The sequence below is a fragment of the Polyodon spathula genome, chromosome 3 (genome assembly GCF_017654505.1).
Source record: "Polyodon spathula isolate WHYD16114869_AA chromosome 3, ASM1765450v1, whole genome shotgun sequence".
NCBI lineage: Eukaryota > Metazoa > Chordata > Actinopteri > Acipenseriformes > Polyodontidae > Polyodon > Polyodon spathula.
In genome coordinates this window covers 76,378,122-76,395,278 of record NC_054536.1, presented here as the reverse complement: position 1 = coordinate 76,395,278, position 17,157 = coordinate 76,378,122, and the positions used below count along the sequence as shown (strand labels likewise).

The 17,157-nt window shown below is 37.0% G+C and overlaps 1 protein-coding gene across 5 annotated transcripts in view; it reads right to left on the bottom strand.

The window, feature by feature from the left end:
• LOC121313419 (catenin delta-2-like) overlaps positions 1–17,157 on the bottom strand; it is a 350,408-nt gene that overhangs the window by 175,019 nt on the left and 158,232 nt on the right. For 4 of the 5 annotated variants that reach the window (XM_041245943.1, XM_041245938.1, XM_041245942.1 and 1 more), the window contains 4 exons: positions 14,821–14,855; positions 8,202–8,318; positions 2,679–2,848; positions 949–1,501 (listed from right to left, as the gene is read on the bottom strand). In XM_041245943.1, coding sequence (XP_041101877.1) covers positions 949–1,501; positions 2,679–2,848; positions 8,202–8,318; positions 14,821–14,855 — 875 coding nt within the window. The remainder of the gene's footprint in view (positions 1–948; positions 1,502–2,678; positions 2,849–8,201; positions 8,319–14,820; positions 14,856–17,157) is intronic. The other variant, XM_041245941.1, reaches the window with a different exon arrangement.

The window sequence follows — 17,157 nt, the reverse complement described above, 5'->3', positions numbered from 1 at the left end:
ATGCACTAGTCTTTTAACTGGTGTCTGTTTTACTTTGCTTTTTTAAAACAGTATTTAAAAGTTCCCCTGTTTTGGGCAGTTGAAGAAATGGACACTGAATGCCAAAATCTATAACCAGTAAATAATAAGATACAACCGGAAAAGAATAAGATTTTGACATGATTAGTTGGTAAGCACTACCAATCAGCTGAGGCAAAGTACAAAATACAATATTAACCCTAATGCCACTGTCCACATAAATAATAAAACATAATTTAATCACAATGACAATGCTGAAAACATAAATGACATTATAATTCTCATACTCAGAATTAGTTTTAGTGGTAGACTGAAACAATAGCAATCATGGTGACACTAATATAAAAAGTTGTCCTAAGGGGACATGAGAATAATGGGTCATACAAATTAACAACAGATGATCTTCTTCGGCACATTTATTGGCAAATTAAACCAGTCATCCATCATTAAATATTATGAAGAAAAAAAAATCATGGCGTGTTTAATAATTATATTTCTTTTAATAAAAATACATTTAATTATTGGGAAATGTCTACTTTCTGCTTTAAAACATAAATTCAAATATAACTGAATCTCATAGAAAGGCCCTTCTGACACAAAAGTAATTTCTGCTACCTATTTTAATTTCCTTTTTGTTCAGAGGTTCCAGAATTCCACTTAAAACTCCTAAAAGCAAAAGCCCCCCGTCCCCCTTTCCCCTCCCTCTCCCTTCAAAAAGCAAACAAGCTACAAGGCAACAAGTCTGTCAAAATAAACAAAATAAAAACGCCTTCCAGAAATCCATACAATATTTTGCTTCAGATAATAAAATGACCTGTTGACATACAATACCGCACCGCGGTGGAAACTAAATTGAAATGCACAATAAAAGGAGCAAAAAACAAAAAAATGACAACAGATATGTACATCAATTCATTTGAATCAATTTACCTGCTAGACTGCCAGGTCTCTGCAGAGTGGCTGTGGCATACAGGTCATGGGAGTGCTTGTACTGATCAGAAGTGTGCACCAGTCGCTTCGTTGGGGACAGCGTGGCGTAATTGCCCACCGTGGAGCTGATCTGGTGGACAGGCGAGGATGAGGACAGGCCGGCCTGGACCCCTGGTGGTGAGGCGACCCGGATGGGAGAGGAGGAGAGCCCAGATGAAGACACCACAATGTTAATGGGAGAGCTGGTGCTGTAGGACTTGGCCAGTCGGCTAGGGGACTGCTTTGGAGACGAGATCCGCTGGGTGGTGCAGTAGCCAGAGTTTTCTGAAGTCGAGCCCACACGTTGAAGCTTGTTAGGAGATCCTCCCTGGTGCATGGAGAGTGGGGAGCTCACACGTTGTGCTGGCAGGGTCGAGCTGGAGTAGTAGGCAGTAGATGTGTGCTGAGAGTCAGGCAAGTGGAAGGCACTCCCATGGCTTGGTACAAAGGACTCTCTTGACTGGAACTGAGAAGGATCAGATCCAGATAAATGGGCTGCACGACTGGATGTGACCTGAGCAAATACATAAATAAATACATGAATAAACTGACTTCTAAAAAAACTAAATCTAACAGTTTTTTAAATAAAAAAAAACATATTGGAACTATATCCCTGGATGCTGTAAGTCTAGAACGTGATATGTAACATGGCAACTATGTGCTGCGAATGTTTTTTGTTTTCATATAATTTTTTTTGCCTTGAGTGAGACACAACAAAACAAAAGATGATCTCAAATCAGTCCCCTGCAGTGGGAAATGAATCAGCAGGTACAGGGTTTGTACGAAATCCCCTGTAGTCACACATGTATCAACACACACACACACACACACACACACATAGGAAAAACAAGAGCAATGATGTCATGCTCCCAGTGTGCACAAAAAATAAATAAAAAATAGTCTAGACACCTTTAGTAAGCTCTTGTAGCTGACTTCAAATTGCCAGCTGTCCCTATTCATTTATTTTTTATAAGAGACAAAGTTTGTGCTTGTCTGTTTGAATGATTGACTGTGTAAGGTTAACAAGACCCTTTAATTTTTTTTTCCAGTAATTATTTACATTTGTTTACAGGTACATTTTATGATGTTACATATGCCTTCCGATAAACCCAGGACCATAACCCAGTCCTTTTTAATAATGTGCAGTGTTTTTTTTCCATCCTTTGTTGGATTATTTAAAAAAAAAAAAAAAATCTTCTGGAGACTCTTTTTGTGAAAAGGCAAAACACAGAATATCTACTCAGAGAACAGCACCTCAAATCTGCTTCCCGCTTCCCTGATAATTGAAACCGAACCATTCTTTGTCAGTTTATCAGAATATTGCTGGATGATGTTACAAAAGGAAGAGCTAACTAAATTTAGTAAACACTCCAAAAAGTCAATAGAGAGGAGGAAAAAAAAAAAGTTAACTTTAACATCGACTTCAGATAAATGTCACAGCTATTCTGAGAACGCCATCCAAACTACAATGAAAACTGTCTTTTGTATTTACTGAATTTAACTGACAATATAAGCTGAATTACTATATGTGTTTTGTATTCAAAGCAAGCTTTTGAAATTAAAACAGTGTTGAAAGTTGTTAAACGCTCTTGTGCCCACATTATTGTACCAGTTTTGCAGTAAATAAATTAATTCATCAATTAATAAAAACAGACTGAATTACTGTCAAGACAATGAGACGTTATCCCTACCTGGTTGTAGCTCTGAACTGCACCTCCAACTTGACCACTGCGCGTAGGGAACTGAGACGCCAATGAATCGCTCAGGGCAAGGGTCTGGTTACTATGGTAGCTGGCTGTGTACTGGAAACCTTCTGGATTGGAACTGAGCTGCAGTGCACTCTGGGAAAGGAGACTGGGCCCTGTGTTGAAAGTAATTTAGAGCAGGCAGTGAAGCAGACTTCAGTGAAGCAGAAACAGCATACATAATTTATCAAGAGAAGATTATTGAACACATGTGCTACTGGCTGTCTAAATTAGGACAGTAATAAAGGTAATCAGGAGAAGTTCTAGCTAGGAACTGAAGAAACATTTCTGAAACATAAGGATAATATCTGCTCAGTATAATATAATGTTCATTTCAAAAGGACCAAGTAACCTACATATTCAAAAACAAAAAATCCAATCCCATGGTTCCCAAAGAATGTTTACACCAAAATTTTCAAAATATATTACGGTTGTATTCATAAAATATAAGTGTGTATTCAGAAATCATGCCTCTGCCCTGGGAATTAAGGAGGTGTTAATGCTTTATGAATGGACTTCAAAGCTCAGTAAGGCCTACTGAACTACAACCTCCATAATATTTCCACATAACACTGGCCTGTATGGGAGGGTGGCAAGAAAGAAGACGTTACTCAAAAAGTACCATCTGAAAGCACGTCTGGAGTTTGCCAGAAAGCATGAGAGTGACCCAGCTGCGATGTGGGAAAAGGTTTTGTGGTCAGATGAGACCAAGATAGAGCGCTATGTGTGGCGCTAACCTAACATTGCCCATGCCTCAAGACACACCATCCCTATAGTGAAGTATGGTGGTTGCAGCATCATGCTTTGGGGATGCTTTTCATCAGCAGGGACTGGGCATCTTGTTACAATTGAAGGAAGAATGGATGGAGCAAAATACAGGAAAATACTGCAAGAGAATCTGCTTCAGTCTGCTAAAAAACTGAAGCTTGGGAGGAAATTCACCTTTCAGCAAGACAATGATCCCAAGCACAAGGCCAAAGCAACATTGGAGTGGCTCAAGAACAAAAAGGTGAATGTCCTACAGAGGCCCTGTCAAAGTCCTGATCTCAATCCCACTGAGAATCTGTGGCACTATTTGAAAATTGCGGTCCACAAGCGTCGTCCAACCAACCTGAACAACCTGGAGCAAATCTGACAAGAAGAATGGGCCAAAATCACTCCGACACTGTGTGCAAAGCTGGTACATACTTACCCCAAAAGACTTAAAGCTGTTATTGCAGCGAAAGGTGGCTCTACCAAATATTAATGTGTGGGGGTTGAATACTTATGCAAGCAAGATATTTCAGTTTGTTATTTTTCTTAAAAATATTTCCCAACATAAAACCAATGTCACCTTACAATAATTGATTTTGAGTTTAAGTGTTTTTAAAAAAAAAATATCGAACAGAATGAAATTTCAATGAACCATTTGTAATTCAGTAATATGAGAGAATTGTTCAGTGGTCTGAATACTTTCGCAAGGCACTGTGTAATATATATAAAAAATCACTGTAAACTGAAAATATGAGGGGAGTGCATACATTTACCCTGCCTTTTTAAACCAAATCAGCATTCTTCTTTTTAATTTAAATAATCATGCACAAACATGCCTGTAAATGCCCAAGCACTTATTTTTTTATTATTTTTTTAACTTAGATTTACAAAGTAAATGTGTCTTCAAAGTAATACTGATTTAAAAAAAAAAATCTTAAATTTGGATGTTGTCTCAACACAGCAACCTACTTTTCCATCAAAAGGACCAATGATCAACGTTCCCTCTGTCAGAAAGTATGCTGTGCAACCTGCCCACAGGACCACATTATCACAGCAATTTAAAGAACAACCACAGGATTTAGTAGCACATTATTGTAACAGGTCAGTTTGACTGCTAAACCATTAACTGTGGGTAAGTTTACAGGCTTGTAAAGGGGTGATGGTCCACGCTTACCCCCACCCACAATCACATTCTTCAACTCAGGAACACAGAGGTTTTTTGAGCACAGGAAACAGTAACTTGGTAGTGTTCAAAGGCATACATATTTATTCAGACACTGGAAGAATACTTCAGGCAAATTAAAAATGACAACTGACTAACAGTTTGTACACAAAATGACTGACGTTCACAAAGACAAGAAGATCACAAATAACAGAAAGCACAGGAAAGACAGATCATTAAATAAGCCTCAGCTCCGCCTACTGCTAACAGGATCAATTCAATAAACAGTTACACCTGGAATGATTTTATACACAAATAAACTCCATTAACATTCATTCAATTTTCAATAAACATTCATATATTTTGCAATTAACACGTTTTTCTTTTTTATACATTTGTTTAACCTGAATGAATACCGTCTTTGTTTACAAACAGATGATTGATAAACTATTCCATTATCCTATGTTTACTCATTATCAATATTATCATTGTCATTATTATTAATATCATAATATCATCATTATTATTCAATAGTCTCTAACTCTTACTAAGCGCCCTAATCTAAATAAAGCAATATACCATCATATATACACTTGATCAGCACCCACGGCTATATCGCCAGTAGGACAGCAGCAGCAATCATAAACACAATAACATGCATTTAAATATTACAGTGATGGTCTCGCCCTCACAAGGCCATTTTGAGGCACCCCATTGGCATGTCATTTTTGAATGATATATTTCGATTGACCCAGCTTTTCAGTACGACACAATAGGGTTACAGTAGATGTAGTTATGATTTCAGCCCATTTAGTATGTTCTTTCTCATGACTAAATACAAATGAAAATCAAAATGATCTAGACAAGATTCAAAACTGGGCAGACACATGGCAAATGACATTTAATAGAGAAAAGTGTAAGGTACTGCACGCAGGAAATAAAAATGTACATTATAAGTATCATATGGGAGATACTGAAATTGGAGAAGGAGTCTATGAAAAAGACCTAGGAGTTTTTTTTGACTCAGAAATGTCTTCATCTAGACAATGTGGGGAAGCTATAAAAAGGCTAACAAGATGCTCGTATACATTGTGAAAAGTGTTGAATTTAAATCAAGGGAAATAATGTTAAAACTGTACAATGCGCTAGTAAGACCTCATCTTGAATATTGTGTGCAGTTCTGGTCACCTCGCTATAAAAAAAGATATTGCTGCTCTAGAAAGAGTGCAAAGAAGAGCGACCAGAATTATTCCGGGCTTAAAAGGCATGTCATATGCAGACAGGCTAAAAAATTGAATCTGTTCAGTCTTGAACAAAGAAGACTACGTGGCGACCTAATTCAAGCATTCAAAATTCTAAAAGGTATTGACAGTGTCGACCCAAGGGACTTTTTCAGCCTGAAAAAAGAAACAAGGACCAGGGGTCACAAATGGAGTTTAGACAAAGGGGCATTCAGAACAGAAAATAGGAGGCACTTTTTTACACAAAGAATTGTGAGGGTCTGGAATCAACTCCCCAGTAATGTTGTTGAAGCTGACACCCTGGGATCCTTCAAGAAGCTGCTTGATGAGATTTTGGGATCAATAAGCTACTAACAACCAAACGAGCAAGATGGGCCAAATGGCCTCCTCTCGTTTGTAAACTTTCTTATGTTCTTATGTTCTTAACATGAAGCTATTTAAATGAACCTCGAATGCACCTTCATAATCTTTCAAGATAAATGTGTCTCACATCCCTTAAATTTGATGTTTACATGAGGTTAAGATTTTACATGAAAAAATTGTAATTGTTTATATTTTTACCATGAAATAAGTTATGTTCTATTTACAGGATGTCTTTAGTCATAAAAATACAGGCTACTTAAACATTATTATTAAGCTTGAGATCCAATAATGTACGGTAATCTTCTGCAATGAAGATGTACAAGCTCTGGACTGCAGATCGCCCAAGAATCCAGACAGTCTGGAACAGCACAATTGTGTATTTGTTTTGTACAGTATTAAAAAAAATAAATACTTTCCATTTATTTACTGACATACTTAGTACAGTAGCCTACCTGTACTGACTGTCTCAACCAAACAAGGTAGAGAATGGAGAATACAAATAACTGTGTAGTGTAGTTTAAAAAAAACAAAAAAACAGTTTCCACTAGATTTGCATATTAATAGTAATGTTGCAACTTCGACTCCAGACCCACCCCAGTTACATTACGCTTTAAAAAAAACGTAATCACACCTTCAAACAGCAAGCAAACATATCAGTTCTACACATTACCAAAATTCAGCTTGAAACTTAAGTTTGGGTGGAGGGTCTAAGTTCCCAGCCACAAAGAAGTCTCTCCCCAATTGACTTGTAAATTACAAATATAACTCACCATCCTACCCACATAAAAATACTACAATACCATACAAAAACATAATTGCATCCGATAATAAACTAAGTATGCAAAGCTGTATAATATAGTAAACCAAGTGTTTTGGGGGGGGGGGGGATAGTGTTTTTTTATATAGCCTAGTACCTTTACTAGTATTTGTTTTATTTCCAATCCACTGCCTTCCCAGTTGCTATCTCTGTCCATGGCGCTACCCGTTGGTCTAAGTTTATTTTAAAAAAGGCATTTCTTAGTGTCCTTTCTCCCCCTATGAGGAATACAATGTCCCTCATTTTGATAGAGGGACCTATGTGGATCAAAATCAGATAGGGAGTCATTGCAGATCAGTGGCAGAGCCAAGATATGACATGATTTGTAGGAGCATGATATGGCCAGTATTTTCAGAATTCATTTAATAAAGGGGTTAGACAATATAAACCACAACTCTGTGAGTACTATGTGTTTGATTTGAATAAATCTCTTATTTTGTTAGATTTTGTTGTTGTTGTTGATGTGATACCCTGCAAATGGCCCTATTGCTAATGAAAGTGAAGCCATGGTCAAAACAAATGTATGGTGTTATTTGTGTTTAGCTCTATTAATCATTTTTTTAGCGCTGTGAATACTACATACTGTATTAAACTACTGCTCCACAGAAATACTGCTAAAATATAATTGATATAATTACCTGTACAACATTACTTAACTGATGCTTTCCATAAGTGGAGTATGAACAGGTTTAAACTGGAAATCTACACCATCATTTTGGGGACCTGTAAAAGTACACAGGTGTGTTCCTAATAAAGTGACCAAACCCTGTATTTTTTTTTTTATTACTTGACCAGGTAAGTATATGAACAATATTCCATTGATCTGACACTACCGCATTTTGATTCCCAGGGGCCCCTCTATCAAAGTAACATGAGGATCATTTTATTCTTGTAAGAGCAAAAAAAAGTTGAAGTCTGGTCTTGGACCCTGGACTATTACAGTGTTTTACCTATCAGAAGGAACTTGCTGTTCTGTAAAATTTCACAAGATGTAGCAGTCTAGCACCAGAGGTACAATTTGTAAGCAACCTAAACTATTTTAAAAACAGCTTTAGAATCAAAGGTTGGCATGCAGTAAAACTCTTACATCAAAGCCACTGTCTTAGTAAAATAAAAAAGGGAACCAGGCTTACTTTCACTAGAAGAATAGTCCTGAGGGTCGAGTATCCCTGACTCTTGGAGAGACCTTATGCAGGAGTCCACTAGCTCCAGGCCAGTAGTGAGCTCATCCTCAATATCCTTCTGACCGTCTGAAACACCCCGCAGAGAAACAGGAAAACAATTAAACATAACTCCAAGCTCAATCAAGGACAACAAGTGACATGCAGGGCATTATAACCAACATAGAATCCACAGAAATCACAAAGGCATTAATCACCCTGATCACAATCACAAATAAATGACACTAGCCTGCCTTATCTGCTTTTGCGCCTGCACCAATTACTGACACTTCTTCACAAGAATAATACGTTGCCAAAGGATAAGGTCTTACACAAGAGGTTTTAGCCTGAGGATTACCTTCCTCCACCACACCAAACACACTTAAACTAATTAACCTTCCTAACGAGTCCCTACATAAATGAGTCACACATGCAAAGGAACCTTATTACATTGTGTTTGCAGTATATCAGCATTAAAAATTGTGTATCTTCAGATTATCTGTACAATACACATACTTTATTGTTTTATCTCGATCAACTTCTGCTACTTTACTGTGTTTAACATACTGTATTCTTGTTGTATTGTACTGTGCAAACAATTACGAATCCATTGGTACCTGTGTCTACCAGATGTTAAGACCTTTTAATACTGTTTACATTTTACTTCTAACTGCTAATCATTGTCATTTAAACCTTTTTAGTAGTTAAAAAAAAAAAAAATACAATTAAAACTTTACATGAATTTATATATATATATATATATATATATATATATATATATATATATATATATATTGGCAAAGTGCAGTTCTCACAGGCGGAGGTGGGACGAGAACCAAGACCTCTGAAGCATAGGGCCGATACCGCTGTACAAAAGAACCGGCTCATTTGCAGGAGCTGGTATCAGGCTTATGTCTTCATATTTGATTGTGTCACCTAGCAGCCCTGACCCCTACCCCCATGCATACCACACTCTCATCTGCCAGCCGCAAGTCTGCCCTCGGACTTGCTCACCAGGCTACAGGCTTCCGAGTGCACGCCGGGGTATCTGCGTCCAATTCTGACACCACTTGGGCTCTGCAATAATAATTGCATTCATAGAGTGTGTCAGTTGTCTTTCCTTTCTGTTATCAATCATATCAGCATGCTCACTTCCAGGGAGTCCTTGTGAGGGCTACCCATTACTTGAGGCTGGCAGGGGACAGTGCAGCATGCATTGGGGTAGAGGTCAGGGCAGGTAGGTGACACAATCAAATTTAAAGACACAAACCCGATACCAGCTCCTGCAAGTCAGCCGGCTCTTTTGTACAGTGGTATAGATGTTATGCTTCAGAGCGGGGGGTCCAGCATCACACTTCCGCCTGTGAAAAAAAAAACCCTGCCTGCAGGAAATATAGATATATATACTGATGCACAAAAGAAACACCACTCAGGTCTAACAGATTTAATCAGATATTTGAAACATAGATATCAAACAAAATCACAGAAAATGTGAACAAAAATACAGATCAAAGAAGTTTTCAATATGAAACATGACACATATGTCAAAATGATACTATTACAAAGTTAGTATTGTGTATGACCACAATCCTGCAGCATTGACGCACAGACTTGATCAGCCTCTAGATGTACTGCTGTGGGATGTTCCGCCACTCTTCCTGTGCAGCTGCAGCCAGCTGGCGAAGGTTGGCTGGTCACGGTTGTATCCTGTGGATGGCACTGACGATTTGGTCCCACAGATGTTCTATTGGTTCTATTGGAGAAAAAGCTGGTAATGGCAAGACCTCGACAGTTTTTACACTTCCAGATTGGCTTGCAGGAACAGAAAAACTGTTGCGTCAATGTATCACTGGGCCGTAAGGTTGCCCTCAATCTGCACCAATGTATTTCTTGTATTAAAGGAGATTCCTCCCCACATCATCACATTTCCACTGCCCCACCGGTTAGCTTGAGCAATGCAGCAGTCAGCATAACGCTCACCACGACATCTCCACACACGTTGTCTTCCGTCAGGTCTGTCAAGGGCAAAACGGCATTCACTGGTGAATACACCACTCTGTCGCCACCTCAGATGTTCTCTGGCCCACAGAAGACGGCGATTTCGTCTCTCAGCTGTCAACTTGTTACCCCTGAATGGCCTTCGAGCATGCAAATCATTTTCATGCAGACGGCGAGCTGCAGTCATTCTGCTGAGGTGCAGGTTACTTCCTGGAATTTCTCGTGCCGTAGCCACTGCAGTCTGAAAACGATTACGCAGATGGATCAGTCGGATGTGACGGTCTTGGGCCTGTGTGGTGACCCTCTGCTTTCCAGGACGTGGCCTGTCCCTCACACAGCCGGTTTCCTGGTTTCTCTGGACTAGTCTGCTGATTGCTGAAACAGAACACCTCATTCTCCTTGCAACTTCTCTCACAGACAAGCTGCCTTCAATCATACCGACATCAACCAGAAGATCTTCATTACTCAAGCAGGCCATAGTTGGATCTTTTTCCCATCTTGCGTTAATTAAAATCTTTTCGAAGATGTCAATTTTACCTCAACTCAAATACCAAACACTGAGCGCCTGGCACTTTTATGAAATCACATGACTTGTGCTCAGTATTTTGTTATCTCAAGGAACACTAATACAGAAACAATCAATCAACAACCCTAGCTGCTCGCTATTTAAAATGCAAATAACATTATGTAATTTTGTATGTGCCCAATGAGCTGTAAAAGTTAGACTGTTACATTTTCATTGTGTATCTATCTGTGTGTCTGTGTGTGTGTGTGTGTGTGTGTATATTATATATATATATAATGTGTAAGTGCTCCGGCTAAAGAACAGGAATATCACTTAAAGAACATCTTCTTGGCACGGATAGCGATTCGTTCACAATGGATACAGTACTGTTTTGTAACAAAGGGACAAAATGTTTAATAAATATTTTCAGACCCGCCATCATATCATTGAATTGTTTTGTATTCTGATTTACACGAGTGCACCTCATCACTACAAAATGGCATGTAAACAAACTACAAAACGCACAACTGTTTCTTTCGCTACACACAGTTGGAAACTGTTCAAGCTCTTGAAAAAAACCTGAATCAGACACAAGTCACTGAGCAATTTGGTGTTTCCTGTTCTGGTGAGTTTCTTCACCATTCTGTTAAATAATGTGCATGTCTTGTATATTGCTGCTGCATTTTGTAACGTGTGTAGGGATGCTTTGTTAATTTAGTTTGACAGTTAGTTTATTTGCGTTAAATTAACCCTAAGTCATTATTTTTGCCTGTGCCAGCTAATTTCAAAGTAGATAGCGATTTAAGCTTTTTGACCATATTGTTTTGCTTTAGTTTTATTAACGTTAGTTAGTTAGAACATATTGCTTGCTTCCAGAGGGAAGTTCTCTTATCTTTAGACTATATATATATATATATATATATATATATATATATATATATATATATATATATGGTGTTTAAAAGTAGTCGGGTAACGTGGTTTTGTATTGCGTAATAATTCCTATAAAGCCCCATGTACATTAACAACTCCAATTTAAGCTAAAATCTGATGAAAACTAATACTGTAAATGTGCCTCCATTGCCGGGGGGGGGGCTGTTCGGAAATGTACTTTACTGGTCCGTGTTTCTTTGCGCTCCTGGTTGTTTGAATGTGTTAGTTCTTTAACGTCACGCTGCCTTTCTCTCCCTGTAGTCTGCACGCTGAAGGCACAAGTTATTTCCCGCCAGGAAAAAAAAATGGTCCTGCCCAAAAAGCTTAGTGTGCTTTCCTACAGCTTTCAAAATTATATCATCACCCTAATAGATGACTCCTCTCTACTACTGCATACCACAAACTGAGAGAGTTAAGGCACGGCTAAGTTAATGTTTTAAAAATAATTAACAGATTTTTGGTTTGTTTGTTTATTCACTATTTATTACTGAAGATGTGTAAAGTAAATTACTAACAATTAATTAAGTTGGGTCATTTTATATGCATTCTGAAACCAAAAAAAAGTCAAAGGTCAAATTTCAGGATAATGCATTTTAACAAGACCAATATCTATTTAACATATTTGTTCTTAACCTTTTTTTTGGTCTGAAAAAGATGACTGTACATTGAATTTAGTTTTGTGAACTTTAGCAAAGACATACCTCGTTGGTTTTTTGCATAAAAATCTCAGAAAAAAACTCACTATCTGTGTGTCTCAGTTGCTCTGTGTTTTACAAGCAGTGTTAGCCCATTCAGTCCATCAATTTTGACCACTTTTTACGCTTACAGGCAGCATATTTCGTGTTGACATCGTAGCAGGATTTCTGAGAACTGCTTGATGTAGAGTGGTCTTTTTTTCAGTGTGTCTTTTTTTGCATATAGGGGATATGATCGCTCGTTGTCTGATCAATTCACCAATGATACAAAACACGACGCAAAACGCATGCAAATTGCAAAATGGTAATGATTCGTCACGCACGCATGGCCTTTCCTTAACCCTACCTTAAATTAACGTAATATTCATCTCAGGACTCTCGCCAGCATCCGTCTTTTTGTCGTGTTTAACTGTAACTCCCCTTTTAAAATGACCCTGAGCACTGTGTAGTGTGTTTTGGTTTCTGAATTAAAACAGAGAAACTGTTAATTGTGAAATTAATTCGTAAAGGAGAGGCAAAAAGTCGGAAGAAAACACCTAAAGCCAGAAGCCCGTGTATATATGTGTGTGTGTGTGTGTGTGTGTGTATATAAAGGCCCGCACACACTACACGCGACACGATTTTTACTGGGGCGACACGTCAAATTCCCTGCAAAAACATAGTGCACACCAGAAGCGATCACAGACACGACAGCTGGAAATTTGCCATATCTTTCAGAGAGGTATTGTTACTAACAAACACAATAGAAAATGGCTTATTATTATTATAGGTCAGGGAAATTAGGTACTGCAAGTAGGATCTTTACCTCCATTTTCAGTGAAAGTGTGTGACGGGGTGCCCACCCCTTATGTGCATTTTATTATTTATGTAGCTATTCATTTATTATTATTATTATTATTATTATTATTATTATTATTATTATTATTATTAGTCGTAGTATATAAATATATTGTGTTTATGTGCGGACGGATGAAAGCTGTCTGACATGATTATTGATTATTTATTATTTAAGATGACGGCAACATGCAGTGCGTTTGTGTTTTTTTTTGTTTTGTTTTTATTATTATTTATTTAAAAACCTTGTGCAGAAGGTGACCATCTCCCGAGTTAATTAATTGATTAACTGTTGCTAATTGGGCGATGTTCACTTGCATAAAAGGGCAGTCTGGCCAATGTACACGAACACTAACAATTCTAAACAAGTATATTTTAGATATAGCAGTTGTTTCTCTATTAATTTAGACTCACGGTTGCCTCTGACACTCTTCTTCAGGAGCGCAGAAAGCTGCAGGTTTTTATAAAGATGACCATCTCTGGTCACTGGTCACCTCCTACACAAGCTTTTTAAATAAATAAACAAAACACAAACGCAAGGTTTTTCGTAGTCATCTTCAATATTAAATAATCATGTCAGACGGCCTTCGTCCATCCACACATAAACACAATATATAATACTAATAATAACAAATGAACACCTACATAATAAATAAAATACACCCCGTCACAAAGTGAAAAAGTGCTCGATTTCAAACCACATGACATGAAGCTGTTCTCTGATTGGTCAGTTGTGTATTTGTCGCTCGACCAATTCGCAAAAATTGGAGCAGTTTCAATTTTTTTTTTCATCGCTCGCAATTGAATTTCTGAATGTCGCTTGTCGTGTCGCATTTGGTGTGAAGAGCGCTATTGAAAAGCAGATGTTTTTCTGATTTCCTCGCATTTCTTTGTCGTGTCGCTGATCGCGTCGCGTCTGGTGTGTAAGGGCCTTAACTCGTCTCGACACGTAAGCGAGGGAGGCTGTCTCAGAGAAAATTATAGGTAGTCTGTTTTTATTTGTTTATTAAAAAAAAAAAAAAAAAATTAACTGAATTTACATTTAAAAAAAAAACAAACAGATCTAAAGATCAGTCTGTTAATTTTCCTGTAAAACACTCTATATTTATTTATTTTTTGTAAATTCAGATTCCAGGGAGGGGGAGACGAGGGACGACAAGTGCCCCCTTGCAACTACCATGCATGATTGGGTTTCTGTGCAACCATACTTGTTCACATTGTGGATACACTTGCTATCTGGTGCATGTGTGATGCAAGGGAGTAAATACATTTTCATAAAGCCATACAGTAATAACCTATACATATGTCTGTATATAGTGAAAAGATGCCCGTGGGATCTCATTTACAGGAATGCCATGAATATGTATTTGAAAACGCAGCCAATTCACCTTACATATTAGCATATCCATATATTTTCTTAAAAGGTACAAATGATTATGTAAGACTGTGAGATAAATATAATAATAATAATAATAAATAATAATAATAATAATAATAAAAATAATTACATATATTTGGAGCAGTGTGAAAAATGTATTGCTATAATTTATTACTATTCCTTATTTAGGAATCATACTGTGTTTCTGTACACGTTTCAAACTTAATTTAAATAATTCAGAAAGCTTACCTTGGGTGTTCCATCGAAATGGCTCTTCTGTTGAACTGCAATAAAAAGAAACAACAAATATTAGAAAACATACAATCATATTGTAAAGACCTCTCACATACTCACAACCTACAGTTTTCAAAAATTTATTAAAAGACAAAAAAATTGAATAATATTTATTTTTTCTACCATAACTTGGGAGGGACTGTAAATGTGGCAGACATCGCTGCTTATATACAATTCCTATTATAAAAATAAGCCCCCTTTATTATCATCAAGTATTTCTTTAACCAAGCTCTTTTAAATGTAATCTAGCGTGTTAACATTTTACAAACTGTGAGGGCGATCAATGACAATAGGTATTTTGTCTGGCACTCAACGTATACAAGTAATAATCAAGGATTACCTGGAAATGAAACTTGTGTAAAATATTGATTTCTATTTTTTATATAATCGATTTGGTAAGAAATTGTCTGCTGGGATAAGATACCACAGGCTGAATGTTATTGTGAACCTAAAAGGTCATTTACCACCCTTAGCCAAGTGGCAGATGCTAAATCAGCTGAGCAATTCCCATTGATTTTTCTCAATGGAGTAGCTGAAAATTCATATTGTGGGCCTATCTGTTTACACTAAAGGGTGACGAATTGCCAGAGAAAACCAAACTCCACATGTTAATAGGAGTTATTTAAACATGAACGTCCATTAATCTCACATTCTTCATTGAACAATACCAGAATAGTATGTTTGCAAACCGACGTGAAAAGCACAATAGAGTATTTGTGTAAGTTGTGATTGAGTATTTTATGAGATTGAGGAAATGAAACGAGTTGTTCAAATAACAATGATAATCTGCATATTTATTTATAGAATCTCTCCTTTTTTTTTTTTTACAATGAGGGCTTGTATTGAGGAAACAATACACTGATTCTGCACATCAAAACTGAAAACCTTTAAAAAGAGTAATGGTTTAATGGCTGTGACTGGTGTAAACAGAAATTAGCACATGTAGATGAATCCCTATGTTGCCAAGTACAAAACAACAAGCACACAGCAACAAAGGAATCCTCGTGGGTATATAGTACTGTGCTTTGTCTGTACACCTTAACCTAGGTTAACAAAACAGACCTTGAACTATATATTGTGTTTCTTGTTTGGTGTGCTGTTACAGCATAGAGATTAGAACATTTCCATAAGCAGTAGCCCTACATGCTTATAGTAATTCTAAAAGAAACTTAGAAAATTATTTGACAAATTAGGAAATACTTCAGTGTGTAGAATAGAACATTTCACCAACCTAAGAAGAAAGAACAGTAGTTTTTGTGTTGTCTTTTAATAGGATCAGCTGAATGTATATATTTATATAGTTACAGATGACTTTTTCAGATGCGGATGCCTTATGAATTTAAATATATTACCTGTACTTTTTTTTTTTTTCTTTTTTACTTCATACTTCACTTCTCAGCTTTAAGTAATTTATTATGTCCAAAGTTGCCAGTGTACTTTATATTCACATAAAGCAGATCCTATTAATGTTAAAAAAGTAGAACTATTAACATATTTATTGCAACCATGAATTTCAATTATAATTTTATTCCAAAACTGCCGTTTCAAAAAGGTGAAACAGACAGCAATGGCGTTCAAAATGTAACAAACACACTTCAACAGCAATTTACGTTTTATAAAGCACCCACCTTTCACATTTCCAGAGGTACACTACAAATACATTTGAAAATAAAGGCTTATGTTTTTATGCTGTGGCAAGTTCAAGCAAGAAAGTGGCCTTGCTATTAACCATATTTACAATGAGCTGTGGCATAACAGCTAAAAGCACAACAGCAAAGAGATGAGCTATTAGCAAGAGGAAAGGGTTGAAAGGCTTGAAGACTACAGCTTGACATATTGAGGTGGATTAAGACAGAACGATAGTCCCTAGCCAAAACATGCACCACATTACAGGTCAGGAAAAATAAATCCTTTGTGTCCGCGGGAAGCCAGAGAAGAATAATTTTGATGCGTGTAGGAATTCAGGCATTGTATTAATTGTGCAGATGGTGGCTTAAACAGTCTAGCAAATAGAGCATTATAGTCGTCAAACAGTGAGGTCCCAGAGGTGTGTGTCAAAGTCCCAGCAGAGCGGCATAAGCAATTATTTATTATAAAGATGGACAACTGGACAGCTGCGTTTCTGGAATAGGGGAACCAAATCTCATACCTCATATGGAGAAACAGATTAACTGGTACAGTTTATTATTTATTATTATTATTATTATTATTATTATTATTATTATTATTATTATTAAGAATGCAATGTAGTGGGAAATGTGGGTGAGTAGGGTAGGGTATTTCATTTTTTAT